The sequence below is a fragment of the Sitophilus oryzae genome, unplaced genomic scaffold (genome assembly GCF_002938485.1).
Source record: "Sitophilus oryzae breed Bouriz unplaced genomic scaffold, Soryzae_2.0 scaffold_1440_pilon_pilon, whole genome shotgun sequence".
In the NCBI taxonomy this organism is placed as follows: Eukaryota; Metazoa; Arthropoda; class Insecta; order Coleoptera; family Curculionidae; genus Sitophilus; species Sitophilus oryzae.
Window position 1 is genome coordinate 5,481,114 of NW_022146105.1, and position 16,331 is coordinate 5,497,444.

Consider the following 16,331-nt stretch of genomic DNA (forward strand, 5'->3'; position numbering starts at 1 on the left):
ATATATTAATTGACTGAATGCATATTATCTAAAATTTTATTGATTTTTTTTTTTTTTTTATTGACATTTTGTGAAGATGAAGAATAAATTTTAAATTTCAATAAAGGCTACTGAAATTAAAATTTACGCGGTATAGTCTAATATGTAAAAAATCTTAAAAAAAAAAAAAAAAAAAAAAAAAAAAAAAAAGGTATAGGGGGTGAGACAAAAAATTAATATTGAACATTGGTCATTTCACGGTTGCCCTACTCTTTTTATTTCAAATTTAAACATCACAGTTTATTCCAAACATATCACGAATAATAATTATTCTCAAAATCTATAAAGTTGCTACCTCTCAGATATATTTCCTTGATATTTTCATATATTACTCTGTCAGTAATGTTATTATTATTTTGGATTATAATCTATATGATGTGTGCTGGGGGGGGGGCTGTGGCATGCTTAAAGTTAATTTAACAAAATCAAAGTATAGTCAAATATTCAATGGTAATAAAGAGGTAGACGTTTGAAACATATTCATTATTACAGAATTGAACTGATATGTTTAAATTAACGTACACACTGGAAACATGCCCCCAATTCTCTTTAGAATCTTCGTATCGTATTGAGAGGCCGTCTACACCTTGTATAGTGTGAAAATTTTCAACATATTAATGCGGTCTCTATCACTTTTTATACAATACAGAAATGTCGTTATTATAAATATGTATCATTATTAATTTGTTAACAGAAGAACAAATTTAATTACATTAGAAAGTTCTCCAGAAATCTTATGGTTTCGCCACTGTAGAAAATCTACAAAAATAAAATAAGTTATTTTTTGTACACTGCAGCACGTCAGCAGTGGTTACTAATCAAAATTTGCCTAACAGACAAAAAATGCTCAACGTTTAGGAAAGCATAACCCTTCGTTCGTCGGAAGCAAAAAAAAACAAAAAGAACGAAAAAAAAACATTTAACATAGTCCAAATGCGAACAATGGTGAACGCTTTTTAACAGATACGTCTATAAATACCGTTGACGTTGAATATGACTTATATCAGTTAACTTCAAATTAACAGTTACTACCTCATAAGCAATTTACTTAATAAGGTAAAACCAAAATAAAAAAAAAAAAAAAAATAATAATATTTTTAATTTTTACGTAATGTTATATTTATGTATATTCTTTAAAATCAAAGAAGCGATTGCCATACATTCTAACATCTACAGATGCAAAAAAAACGAAAACAAAATATTTTTATTAGATTGTTATTAAAAAGCCTATTTTACTTTTCTTTTAGAGGCTGTCGCGTTTCTGTTTTACATTGAGTAAATTTATGCCATTGTCTCTAAATTATCTGTGCCGTGTCCAAATTACCCTGTACCGTTCCCATGAATGCTGACTAATTTTAGATTTGTGAAAGTCGCCACTGTTCGGTTTTTATTATGAATTCAAATAAAAAATATATAATGTAATTAGTATTTTTATGGCCATATGAGTTCTTTCAAAACATGGAACAGCTAAATAATTTCCATAGATCCAGTGACGTACCGTGACTTTGAATTTGAGACAAAAACCTGAAACAGATAATTTGTCAACAAAAAATCATATTACAGCTATATGTTTTATTTTTGCATAAATGTTAACTTAAGTTAGAATAATATATCCCTAACTCGTGGTTTTATCGCTATAATTTAAACTAAAGCTAAGTACAAAACAAATCAAATACTTGGACTATTATAACAACAATACATCGTAAAAGACTGTTTTGGTAGCATTCTGAACTAGAATTAAAGTTAACAATTAGAAAATAATTTAAAAGGAAATGTTTAATTCAGTTAACATTAATTTTTTTGTATTTTTTTTTTTTTTTATTTTTTTTATATAACAATTATATATTTTGGCAATTAGAGAATACCTGAAGATTTCATCTAAAATTGGTATTGAATTAGTGGGTAGGTGGATACTTAAAGTTTGTCTGAATGTGCTCCCTGAAAATGATCCTGAATATTTCAAGAAATATAAAATGCCTTGAAATTAAATATAACATTCATAACTGCTTGGGACCAAAGTTGTCTGAATCTTATGCTAACATTAAAGGCCTCTTTGAGACGTTAGATCTGCAGTCCATATGTGGTATTTGTTCCTATACTTTTGTCGCTGACTTTAAGCTTATTGATGAATTCTCCTTGGTCCTCAGTCAAATTCATCCACTCACACACTTGCCCATGTGTGATGTAAATGTAAAGAAAATGATTAAGATCATTCAGAAACTATAAAAAGTATCACAGAAAATACAAATTTATGGCAACAATCTGGAGGAAATATATAAAAAAAAAAAAAAAAAAAAAAAAAAAACTTTTTGTTTTAAAATATTTTTTTTGTATTTTTCTAAACTGTTGTTCAATGAACCATATAAAAAAGGCAATTATTTTTTAGAAAAACTGTATAAACATACCTTTAATCATTGGCGACGAAGAAAAACCTGTCTTAAAGTATATTCCCCTCCTGAGCTTCACCTTTTGTTAGGTGTGGTTCAAAAACTATTTGATTGTCTTAAATTGGAGAATAACCAATGTTGCACAGAAATGGATAAAAAAAGCGGGATTGAAACTAAGAACATTTGGAAAATATAACGGAAATAACGCCAGACAACTTTTAAAGAAAGTGGATATTTTGAAGACGATATCGCCGTAAAGAATCCTATTCAAAGTTTTTAGAAGCAAAAACCTAAACATCTTTTTTTAAGGAAATAAATTATATTGCAGTTGTTTTCTGACATTCAAATCAAGTAGTTTCGAAGTCTGTTTTGGTCAAAGCACTAAACAAACATTCTGAACATGACAATCGTTTAACATTTTAGATTGGAAATACTCAACTTAGGTATTAAGATAACTCCAAAGATTCATGCAATTCTGCATCATGTGCCAGAGTTTATAAAAGCAAATCATAGAGCTCTAGGATTTTACACGGAACAAGCATCTGCGAGCAGGTTCATTTTTCCTTTAAATTATTTTCTAAAAAGTTTAACTTGAATCCTCGTTCAGAATGCTACCAAAATAGTCTTTTACCATGTATTTGTTGTTATAATAATCCACGTATTTAAGATTTGTGTTGCTCTTGGCTTTAGTTAAATTTAGCGATAAAACCACTTAGTTAGGGAAGAAATACAATTATTCTAACTTATTAGTTAACATTTTTATGCAAAATAAAACATATAGCTGTAATATGATTTTTTTGACAAATTATTTGTCAGTTTTTAGTCTTAAAATTCAAAGTCACGGTACGTCACTGGATCTATGGAAATGATTTAGTTGTTCGATGATTTTGAAAGAACGCATTATGGTCATTAAAAAATTACTAATTTTACAATTTATATATTTTTTATTTTGAATCATATAAAAACCGAACAGTGTCGCTTTTTCTTAAATAATCTTTATGTTCTTTAATTCGAACATTTAAGATTCTAGATGTTTCACCAATACAAAATTTATCACATTCACATATGGTATTTTGTATATTACATTTTTTGTTTGTTGTCCAGTGTTCATTGGTTTAGTGTGTGTTAAAATGGATCTAAGTGTATTTTGTGTTTTGAAAGATGTTCGTATGTTATATTGTTTTCCTGTCCTTATTTTTTCCGAAATGCCTCGTATGTATGATTATATATGATTAAAGCAGCAGTGTTTACAAAAAATAACTATTTTATTTTGTAGATTTTCTTACAGTGGCGAAATACCTCTACGACTTTTTTTTTGGAGAGATGAATACGTCACAGGGGTATGGACATTTTTTATTAAGAAAGTTTATAAGTGACGCATTGTCCTCTTCTGTCTTGCTATTCAAAAAGAAATTTTTCGTTATTGTTATCATTACATTCGATGTGACTTACCTAGAACGCTGAGACTGTGCCCGCTGCCCGGCCTGCCGTTCGTCTCTTCCATGTCCATCTTGACAGTTCCTCTCCTCTAGCTGTCCATGACCTGGGACACTAGCTGCGTTCACTGAACCCTTTCTCGAGGCGCTCGCTTGTTCTCAACACTTGTTGCTCGCCACCGCGTATATTATAAAGCCGAGGATAGCTGTACCGCGATCTATCGTCCGTTTTTTTGTCTTTCTTTCCTCTCTTTTTCCCTTTTCCTCTTCGTTTTTCTTATGATGTAGTATCTAGTTTTGTACGCAAGCTACGACGACGCTATAGGTACTACGTCGTTGGTACCTTACATACCGACAAAACCTTTCGCTATTAAATGGCGAGTTTATTTTTAGTTCTAGACTTTTTAGTTTTGTTTTCTGTTAATCCTTTACTAATTTACGTTTTCTGCGGTGTCGTCTCTGTTATTTAATTAATTCTTTGCGAGTTATTTCGTCCGTGTTTCTGGCGCGTGGTTGTTTTATTGGGTTGTTAGGGTTGGAGAGGCTTACCTGAAATTAGTAAATTATGTTTAGTTGGTTGTTAGATATAAAGTAGATATCGTGTGTTTGGTTAACATGGTGGATGTATTTACAGGTTTAGTAACCTACAAAGTTAATGTCATAAAAAATACATATTTTTTAGAAGCATGGTTATACAGGGTGGTCCGAATTGTATTCGGGACACTTCGAAAGCATATTCTGCAGTTAAAAAACTCGTGTACTTCTATTCGGAGATAGAAGGTGTAGAAGTTTCATTTCTATTTCGGTTTTTTCCAAATAATTTCAGAATTATAGTCGATATTTTGATAAAAAGTGGTATTTTTTGATATGATAAATTGGATTTTTATGTCAATATGACTACTTGTCAGGGGCGCCACATACATGTGTTTTAAGTTTTTTAAAGAGTAATAGCTTTTCGTCCGTACCTGTATAAAACTATTGAGTGAAAAAATATACATTTTCGTCATTTTCCACGTAAAAATGGTAGTTGGTAAAAATCGCTATGAGCAACGGTTCTCAAGATATTTAGAATGGAAATAGTCAATACATGTCATTATTGACAAAAAATAAACCTGTTGAATATATTTCAAATTTTTTAGTTTAGTAGTATTTTAGTTTAGTATTTTAGTTTTGGTATTTTAGTATTTAGTTTAGTAGTATTTTAGTTAAGTATTTTAGTTTTTTATTTTAGTATATTAGTTTAGTTTTCAAGATATTTTAGTTTAGTAGTATTTTTTTAGTTAGTAGTAGTTTTTTAGTAGAAGATATTTAATTTTTGATGTTGATTGTTTGATTTGATTGAAATTATAAATTTGGGAGCTTTTTATTTGTTTAACTTAATCAAAATTTTTTTCTTCAAAAAAATTATGATAAAAGAGAGAACTCTTTAACTTTTAGCACAAAAAAAATTCAAATTTATTATTTCAGTCTAATGACTGTTTAGTCAACATGTTTAATTATTGTCAATAATGACAGTTATTGATAATTTCGATTCCAAATATCTCGAGAACCGTTACTCGTAGCGATTTTTACCGAGATACCTTTTTGCGAAAAAAACGTCGTAAATGTATATTTTTTACTCAGCACTTTTATACAGGTACGGACGAAAAGTTATTACTCTTCAAACCAGTTAAAAAATCTGTAGGTGGCGCCCTCTACGATTAGGAGTTATATTGACATCAATATCAAATTTCTAATGTCAAAATACTCCCAGACACCAATTTTCATCCTAATATCGAATATCGTTAGTTCAGTAAATTATTTGGAAAAAATCGAAATAAAAATTAATCGTCTACACCCTGTATCTCCCTAACTAAGCATTTTAGGACATACATTTATAAGAACTTTTTTAATTATTTTTTTCTGCATAATATGCTGCCGAAGTTTCCCGAATACAGTTAGACCACCCTGTATATAAAATCAGATTAATGCGGATTAATGTTAATATATAATAAATAAAAAATGTGGTGGTACATAGTACGTGGTGGTATCATCAATCCCTAGATAGAGTGGCTGTATTTAGTGATTGATGATTCTACAAGGTTATGGTACACACGGTATTTAATTTTTAAGACGGTTAGTCAGTTATAACCTTATTTTACTTTGATAATAACCAGCAGTATTTCATATATGTGTGCCAGCAATCAATAACATTTCACTAATTACATTTTTTACAATAATTTTTGTATCGTTAGACAAATTACTGTTCAATACTTGAGCAATTTATCTCTCTGTTTCCCAATTTAATTCCTCTGTTTTCCCTCTTGATTACCAACATAATGGTTATAAAAACGAAGTTACAAAAACAATAGAAAAAGGGATTGAAGGAAAATATATTGTTATTTAGCGTCAAACTAGGTTCCTAAATAATGAATTGCCAAATATTTGTTAATTCGGTATTTCCCTATAAAGGCATACCAATATTTCTTATACGGTAATTCCCTATAGTTAATCTATCTATTTATGACAAACATATACATGGACAAAACACCCTTTATCGCATTAAATATAATATTGTTATTTTTAGTTATCGTTGTTAGAAAGATAAGTATGTCTATTCCAGTTTTATTTCCGTATTATCTTTTAATCGTTACTCGTTATTTTTATCATTATTACTTTTTAATTTTATGGACGCAATATGTGGCGATCCACATATTGATTTAAGAGATCCAAAAACAGTATATCTCCAGGTGTTTATAAGAGGAAAATGCATTCTTTATAAAAAAATGTTTCTTGTTCTGAAATTGTTACTATCGTTTTAAAAAATTTCCATACCGTACCTAGTTTTAGAGAAGAATACAAAATATATAAAGTCCTAAAAATCGAAACGCGTTTTTATGATAATATCCATAGATTTTAAGTCTATGATAAAATCATTTTGTTTTCATTTTTTGATAGATGGTTGTTATTAGGTACCTAATTTTCAGTATCGTCATTTTTTTGCTGTTGTTAAAGTCACCTTTTTCACCATACTAGTGTTTCATAGGTTAGACCAATCATCAATTATGGAGCACTAGAATGGTGGGAAACGGTACTTAAAAAGACTAATAGAAAATGCGACACAAAAGTACAGCAATTAGCACTCTAGGTACAACTGGAGCAAGGAACAAAACAGCGCATGCTGCGCTAGAAGTAATTCTAGACTTGCAATCAATCGGCTGGTTCGTGAAGGATCTGACCTCTAAGGGTGCCCTAAGATTAAGGGAATCCAATCTGTGGAACCAGACCAACTACGGTCACTCGAGGATATTACCATTGATAGGGAAAACCATGGCAAATACGAGTCCACATCTGCTAGATCAGAAAACGGACTGTATACTCACCAAACTTGGTTTTGGAGAAAAGATAAGCATTCGTATCTCGACAAGAAAACAATAGGAAAGCAACCGAGTAATGAACACTCAAGAAATAGCAATCTACACAGACGCTTCCGTAACTTCAGGAGGCACAGGTATAAGCATATTCTCAGAGAAACTAAACAATCGACAATTGTAATGTTCTACAAGCAGAGGTTTACGCCATAAAGGAAGCTGCCAGTTGTAGAGCTTGCCTCTGAGAGCTTGGGCGCTTTAATGAGAATCACCACGAGTGAGATCGAAAACTGGGATGGACTGCCAAGAAACACAATCCTGGCTGCGTCAAGGCGGAACTACTCTGTGTTGGGTGCCAGTCCACAGCAATGTGGTGGGCAACCAAGAAGCATACAGATTCGCCAAAACCAAAGAGGAGGTTAGGGGAGAGGTCGTGGCAGATGACCCACCATTTGTGACGATCAACACACTGAAGGAAGCTTCCAACTACCATCAAGGCCAAGCAGCAAGAGACGTGACAAGACCGTGAGGACTGCGTTACAGCTCGAAGACTGAGGTCAGTGGTAGATAGCAAAAAGACAAAACAACTACTAGAGTACAAAAAGAACCCAGTACGCATAATTTTAGGTGTTATCACTAGAAACTGCCCCAAGGGGGTAAACCTCGTGAGATCGAAGATTTCCAACGACGACTACTGCAGAGAAGGCGGAGAGGAAGAAGAAACCATAGAGCACCTGCTGTGCTACTGTCCGCCACTGGAATGCCGACGCTTTATAACTTTAGGGCAATGTTGTTTGGAGTGACTAGAGGAAGCAGCAGAAGTCAACATCAGCGACATCGGGAACTTTGCAAAGAGCTGGAAGTGCTTTAACGCAAAGAAGAAATGAGAGGAAGGTTTGGTACAATTATAACAGGGGTATCGCAATGGGCCCTAGGCCTCCGAATGAGGGATCAAATATGCTCCCAAACGTCAGCAATATAACCTAACCTAGAGACACATTTTCCGTAACAATGGACTAAATAAATTTTGTGTTTCTTTAACATTTAATATAGCACAAAATGTGATGTTAATCAAATTCTCTATAAAGTTATACCAATATTTCTTATACGGTAATTCCCTATAGTTTATCTAATGACAAATATATACATGGACAAAACACCCTTTATCGCATTAAATACAATATTGTTATTTTTAGTTATCGTTGTTAGAATGATAAGAGCTATTATGTTTGAATGTAAGTATCCCTATTCCAGTTTTATTTCCATATTATCTTTTAATCGTTACTCGTTATTTTTATCATTATTACCTTTTAATTTTGAGGATGCAATATGTGGATTGTTAACAGATCCAAAGACCGAAAGGTATATCCCCAGGTGTTTATAAGAGGAAAATACATTCTTTTTAAATCCTTATAAAAAAAATGTTGCTTCATCTAAAATTATTAACACCGTTTTAGCATTTCCAAATTTCCATACCGTAAAAATACAAAAAATAAAAAGTCCTAAAAATCTAAACGCGTTTTTATGATAACATCCATAGACTTTAAGTCTATGATAACATCATTTTGTTTTCATTTTTTGATAGATGCTTATTATTACACATAGTATGTGCATATACCTCTATTTTTTACGTGACATTTACAAAATTCTTACTTCCCTTACAAAAATATTAATTGAAATAGGGAAGTCGTTAAACCACCGCACCGTAATGTATTCTATAAATTCTAAAAAAGTTTTTATTCGAATCCCTGATACTAGAGATACTTTATGGGTCATATAATCCCTTCTATAATCATAATATATACCCATAAAAACGACAAATTTGCATGATTTGCTTTTATTGTTACCTCGTGTAATAAAATTTATAAGCACTTTAAAAATAAATTTATGTTTAGGAGTGCATTAACGCTAAACGTTACTTTCAGATTACGTTAAAGCACTTCTTAAAAAAAAAGATCTTGCGCTGTACAGGACCCCCTAGGAAATAAATAACAAGTTAAAAAGCCATAAAACTTGAAGTTATTTCATAACACGTACGCAACATGGACACCGGCTGCATATAAATGATGTATCACGGTTAGATAGTGTTAATTTATTATTCTGTAACGAATTTTGTTCTTATATGCCAATAAGTCAGGTCTAAATATCGCGTAGTCTTATGTTTCATTGGCAACCTGTCGTTATTGCTCAGTTAATACACTATGAATAGTCCTATCAGTCATTGGTAAAATTATTGAAAGATTTATCAATAGTATGAGTAGTTCTGAAAATATGTATTTCTTTCTTCTTAATGTGCAGAGTCCTGCACAGGCATTCATCTTTTTCTTTCTCGTCGGATGATTCTCTTAATTGCAGTGACTTGGAGAGCTTGGAAGTCCTGTATGCCTGTCCATTGACAAATTTTCTCCAACTGTGCTTCAGAATAGCTTTCATCGGCCTCTCGGATGGCCTATTCCACTTTTACCTCCTTCAATGTTGCCCAGGCGCGTTCTCCACGGAGTTTATGTCCCAAATAGGCTATTTTTCTCTACTTTATATTGCATTCATCGACCTAACAAAAACCTTTGACTCTGTAAACACAGATGCACTTTGGGCAATTATGCAAAATTTCAGAGTACCCAACAAATTTCTTACAGTGTGTAAAAGCCTCCATAAGAAAAAGTCGAGAATGTCACATAATGGATCACTTAGCGATCCCTTCCCGACGAATACAGGAGTTAGGCAGAGATGTGTCTTAGCTCGTCTCCTATGCAACATATTCATGACAGCGCTCTCTATTATAGTGGACAGGAGACTACAGGAAAGAGGAATGTGTATTAGATACACGTATAACGGCGGTCTGTTCAACATAAGAAGACTCAGGGCAAAAACACGTATAAAATTCTTCACAGAACTTCAATACGCTGATGACTGCGCTCTAGTGGCAAAAACGTTACAGCAATTAGAAAAACGGTGAACACATATACCTAGGCATACGAGGCTTTGGGCCTTGGCAAGTTGAACATCGTTAAAACTAAAATCATGTGCACTCCTCCGGAAAATCATAACAGTGCTATAAAAATCGGAGAAGAACTATTGGAATGTGTAGCGGAATTCGATTACCTCGGTGGTTTGATTTCGGAGAAAGGCAATATCGACTCTGAAATTCAGCACAGAATTAGCAGTGCCTGAAGAGCATTTTGGAAATTAAATAACAGGATACAATCATGACTTGGGCACAAAAACGAAACTTGCAGTGTACCGAGCAATAATAATCCCCACCACGTTATATGGAAGCAAAACCTGGGTGCCAACCCCCTGCACACGAACGCATTAAACAAGTTGCAACAGAGATACCTTAGACAACTCGTAAGAATCACCATGTCTCAAACGTATCAGTCCTTGAAAACCCTAGCTGCGAGAGCGCTGAAGTCATGATTACTAAATCCTGCTTAAGATGGGCTGGCCACGTATATCTCTTCTTTACGGCAAGCTATTGAGTGAAAAATATACATTTCCGTCATTTTTTACGTAAAAATGGTCTATTGATAAAGATCACTAAGAGTTCTCGAGATATTTGGAGTCGAAATTATCAATACCTGTCATCATTGACATAAATAATTAATCATGTTGACTAAATAAATAGTTCGACTGAGATCATAAGTTTGAAATGTTTTTGTGTCAAAAGTTCAACAGAAACTGTATTTATAATTTTTTTTCCAGAAAAAAATATGATTAATTTAAAAAAATAAAAATTTATCAAATTTTACCTAACGAAATTTTATTATTTCAGTGAAATAACTATATCGTCCTATTGCTGCCAAAAGTCACTAACTAACATTTTTCGGAACAACCAATTCAATCACTAACTATGTTTTGAATCGGAGAATCGATTGCAAAAGTCATTAACTACGATTTCTGGCTATTTATGTTTTATTTTAATACCGAATGGTTACTAACTATAACATCTTTATGCAATGCAATTCTTCTTTAGACGCATTTTTGTCGGAAGTAATAAAAAGTAAGTTAGTGACTTTTGGCAGCAATGGGACGATATCTACTCAACGTGTTTATTTTTCGTCAATAATAATGACATGTATTGACTATTTCCATTCCAAATATCTTGCAAACGGTTGCTCGTAGCGATTTTTACCAAGAGACATTTTTTACGAAAAAATTGACGGAAATGTATATTTTTTCAGACGATAGTTTTATACAGGTACGAAAGAAAAGTTATTACTCTTAAAAACGGTTAAAACACATGTAGGTGGCGCCACCTACAAATACGAGTCATATTGACGTCAAAAAACTTCCAGACGCCTATATTTTCATCCAAATATTGACGTTACTTCAGAAATTATTTGGAAACAATCGAAATAAAAATGAAACTTCTACGCTCTGTATCTCCGAAACTAAGCATTTTAGGATATACATTTATATGAACTTTTTTACGTATTTTTAACTACAGAATATGTTGCCGAAGTTTCCGGAATACAGTTCGGACCACCCTGTACAACAGAAATGGAATAGAAAAAACAAGTAATTTAACTCAAAAATGTGGAACACAATACAGAATAAAAGTGCAGAACAGGTAGGTAAAGCGTGACATCGCTGAAATTATCTATAAGTGCGAAACGCTAAAAACAAGACACGCCTAATACGCCAACAAGACTGTTATTCGGAGAATAGCGGTCATAGCACGAAAGACCTGGTTAATTTGCTACACCAAGAATTAATTATCGATCGGTTTTCATTCTGAAAAAAGCAGACAGACTGCACATGCATCTGTATATTAGGGATTGCACTATATTGTTTAATATAGGTGTTTTCATGTTTCATAGTGCATATTTAATATCAATATTTTCGATAAAATTCATTTCTCAAATCCCCTAGATCTGAAAACTAAATTTTATTATGGATTATTGTGTACTATAGATTAATTATATCAATACTGATGCTTCCAAACCCAAAACAGGGACAGGGATAGGAGTATTTGGGGCTAAAACTAAATATTCCGAACCAATGAGCACCTACCCCAGTATCCTTCAGGCAGAAATTTACGCTATCGAAAAATGTGTACAATTTATCTTAGATAGGAACTATCGAAAACAGGAAATTGCCATCCTATCCGATAGTCAAGCAGCACTAAACGCGATCAACGGTAAATTGTAACCATCAATTTGAAGTTGGTCAAAGAATGCCTAGAGAATCTCAACAAATTAGGCAAAGAAAATAAAGTCCTCTTACTCTGGGTGCCTGCTCACCAAGGGATAGAAGGCAGAAGGCAATGAAAAAGCAAATTATCTAGCTAGAAAAGGAGCGAACACTACACTAACTGGACCAGAACCGTTCTGTTTTCCAAACGGGAACCAACTGAAAGCGGAACTGAAGAATCTGGAAGACTCTATCCGTAACTTGGAATGGGTGTCCTTCAACGGTCTAAGACACTGGAAAAGTTCTTCAGAACTTACGACCGAGAAAAATCAAAGGTTTTTGCTTGATTTAAGTAAAAACAATCTTCGAATTGTCACAGGGTTTCTAACAGGACACTGTCTCCTCAACAAACACCTCAGTAGGCTGAAGCTGAGAAACAACGGCGAATGAAGATTTTGTGGGGAAAATGGAGAAACACCTTATCACTGAGTTCGCTGAGACGACGACCATTCGTGCCATGAACTTTGGTACGGCTAATGTCGAGGATGGAGAGCTGGCCTCTGTGGAGCCGTCTCAGATACTGGCTTTTGTTAAAGCCCTGAGACTGTATGATGAGTTATAACTCGTTATAACTCAAGAAAGGGGAACACACAATAGATTTGTAAGGTCGCGGTGATTAACTCCCTGCTTAAACATTCTACATTCTACATAGATTAATTATTAATTTTGTTAGATAAGTAGTGTTAGTCTGTAGTTACTGGACTAGAGTTTGTGTATTTATTGTAGTGATGATTATTTTTAGAGAAATTACCTTCATATATACCTTTATAAATTAACTAGCGTGTACCCGCGACTTCGTTCGCGTCGAGTTAATCGTATTTCAAAATATGTAAAAAAACAAAATAAATTGTGCGTGTCCAAGCGTTTTCCCCCGTTTTTTAAATAACAAATATTGTGTAATATTTGAGGGGCGTTTTCACCCTCTTGGAATTTGAGATTCGAGAAACCCCTCCTTATCGAACATCTACACCCCACAGTCAATCCGTTTGCCAAAAATCAGCTTTAAACGTCAAGCTTAAGCAGAATCGTGATTACTCAATGGTCAATTTATGAAACACCCTGTATAAATTTTTAAAAAATCTTAAAATATGTAAAACAACAAAATAAAATATACGTGTATAAGAGTTTTTCCGAAAAACTCACCGGTTTTTAAATAAAAAAAATATTCTAATATTTGAGGGGTGGTTTCACCCCCTTAGAATTCGATTTTAGAAAGATCCCTTCTTATCGAACCTCTACACCCTAAAGTCAATCCGTTTTCCAAAAATTAACTTTATACGTCAAGCGCTTTAAGCAGGATCGTGATTAATCATATGACCAGATTTTTCGAAACACCCTGTATACATTTTTAAAAAATCTTAAAATATGTAAAAAAATAAAATATATGTGTTTAAGCGTCCTCAATAACAAGATTTTTCAAAAACACCCTGTATACATTTTTAAAAAATCTTAAAATATGTAAAAAACAAAATAATATATGTGTTTAAGCGTTTTCCGGAAATTTTACCGTTTTTTTAAATAAAAAATATTGTAATATTTGAGAGGTGGTTTCGCCCCCTTGGAACTGGCAATCGAACCTTTACACCCTAGAATCAAGTTGAGTGGTTTGTGGTTTGAGCAGGATCGTGATTAATCAGTGGGACAGTCACTTAAGGATTTTATACAGGGTGTTTCAGAACAAATGCGAAAAACTTCAGGGGGTGATGCCTTGTTAAAAATAAAGGGTAGTTTGCTTTATAAACGTTGAGTCAAAAGTCAATCATTGGGGAGATATCGCAGTACAAAGATGGCGGAAAAACAATGTTTTTATTTTTTATCTTGAAAACGAAAAGAGATAGACTAATGAAATTTTATAGAAGCATTACTGTTATGAAAACACACTTTCTGGTAATTTTTTCACTTTTTTAATATGAGTGGAAGGGGTTGAAATAAACTACCCCTATCATTCTTGTTAACGAAATTTAAAGAAAAATCGTATCAAACACATGCAAAAAAGTAATTGGATAGTTCAGTTTATTTAGAAACTTTTTTATCTCTTGTGTTTTTTTGATAAAACTCACCGATTTGAAATTAAAAAATAAAATGTAAAGCATTACATGTCAGGGCAGAAAACATTTTTAGATAAAGAAAAAAGGCTTCGGAATAATTAATTGATCGTAAGATAATAACGTATTGCAGTAGAGTATGTCAAATTAAATAATATTAGAAACATCCTAAAAAGTGACAGCGGTCGACTAGATTTTTTCCTAAGAAAATTACAGCAGCCAACTAGATTCTTTATCTAAAAATGTTTTTTGTCCTGACACGTAATGCTTTACATTTTATTTTTTAATTTCAAATCGGTGACTTTTATTAAAAAAACACAAGAGATAAAAAAGTTTCTAAATCAACTAAACTATCCAAATTTGATAAGATTTTTCTTTAAATTTCGTTAACAAGAATGATTGGGGTAGTTTATTTCAACCCCTTCCACTCATTTTAAAAAAGTAAAAAAATTACCAGAAAGTGTGTTTTTATAACAGTAATGCTTCTATAAAATTTCATTAGTCTATCGCTTTTCGTTTTCAAGATAAAAAATAAAAACATTATTTTTCCGCCATCTTTGTTCCGCGATATCTCCCTAATGGTTGACTTTTGACCCAACATTTATAAAGCAAACTACCCTTTATTTTTAACAAGGAATCACCCCCTGAAGTTTTTCGCATTTGTTTTGAAACACCCTGTATATTACTATAGATTTTTATTTAACAAAATGTAAGTATGTATTCCTATTTTTTTAATCTTTTCTTTAAAATAACTTGTTTATTTTCTGTCGTTAAATAATAAATAATCTCCAGTTCATTCACCATGCATAAAATTCTATTCCAACAACTTTAAATTGAAGAACTCTTCTAAGTGTTATTCCCAAACCTCTGTCGGCATGACTTTACGATGACCATGACAAATGGAACGTGAGAGAACAGGTTTCTATTTTTTCAATTTAGGGTTCTTTATGTTCATTTTTCTACCTGTCCTTAACAAGGGTAGTTTGAAATCTTTGAGAGGCTTCTTTGAAGATTTTAGTATTTATATTATTATATTATATTAGTTTACCTTGCACTCTCTTAATTACCACAGGTAGTATAATATAGAAAAGTATTTTTAGTAAAAAAATATGATTGAAGAGTCGAACGTTTCCTTCACGATTTGGAAGTAGCAGGTTATTAAAACTCAAATTTCTTCGTTTTTAAAGTCTTAGTGATACTCCATATTAGTAAAGTACATAAATATACCTTTATTCCAAAGTATTAAAATTACACTTAATCAGGACGATATATAAAATAAAAACAGATCTTAATGGCTTCCGATCAACGAGACGACAGCTTTAGTAGAGTATGACGCCAGAACATATTCCCACACTTAGTTACTACTTAAATGTCTAAAATATAGGATGTGATATTTGAATTAGATGCAATAGTGGTATGAATTGATGATGGCACGAAACTTAATCCAATACCTAATATTTTCCATACTTTATTTCGACGAAAATCGTAATGATAATGTATTTTTGGATTCGGTAGTTGCATAACGATTCCTACTTTGCTACGTTAAAAGATGCCTGTAATAAAAAAATTAAGCTTTTTTTAAAGTCAAATATTAAAGGGTCACTTTTTAAAGTATACAGGGACAACATTTTAAGTGTTTCACTCAATTTACAATTTTTCTAATTCCTATTTAAAGATAGTAGAAATATTTTTTAATGTTTTTTTTGCTAGGATGCCGATTTTCTACCTAAAAATATTTTAAAACGAAAATTTTGACAGATACGATGCCATCTTGATTTTTTTAAATGGAAACCTCCGCATATTTTAGCGTCTTCCGGTAGACATATTTTAGCTAATTTCAAAAATATATAGCCTAGTACATTTAGCGCTGACCATTTTCGA

General features: G+C 32.4%; 1 protein-coding gene across 1 annotated transcript in view; it reads right to left on the bottom strand.

Moving 5' to 3' along the window:
* Positions 1-3,878: 3,878 nt before the first annotated feature.
* LOC115876914 overlaps positions 3,879-16,331 on the bottom strand; it is a gene marked incomplete at its 3' end in the record, with an annotated part of 62,404 nt that continues 49,951 nt past the window's right edge. Inside the window, 1 exon segment of the mRNA XM_030892963.1 lies at positions 3,879-4,411. Within this exon segment, the coding sequence (XP_030748823.1) occupies positions 3,879-3,936 (58 nt within the window).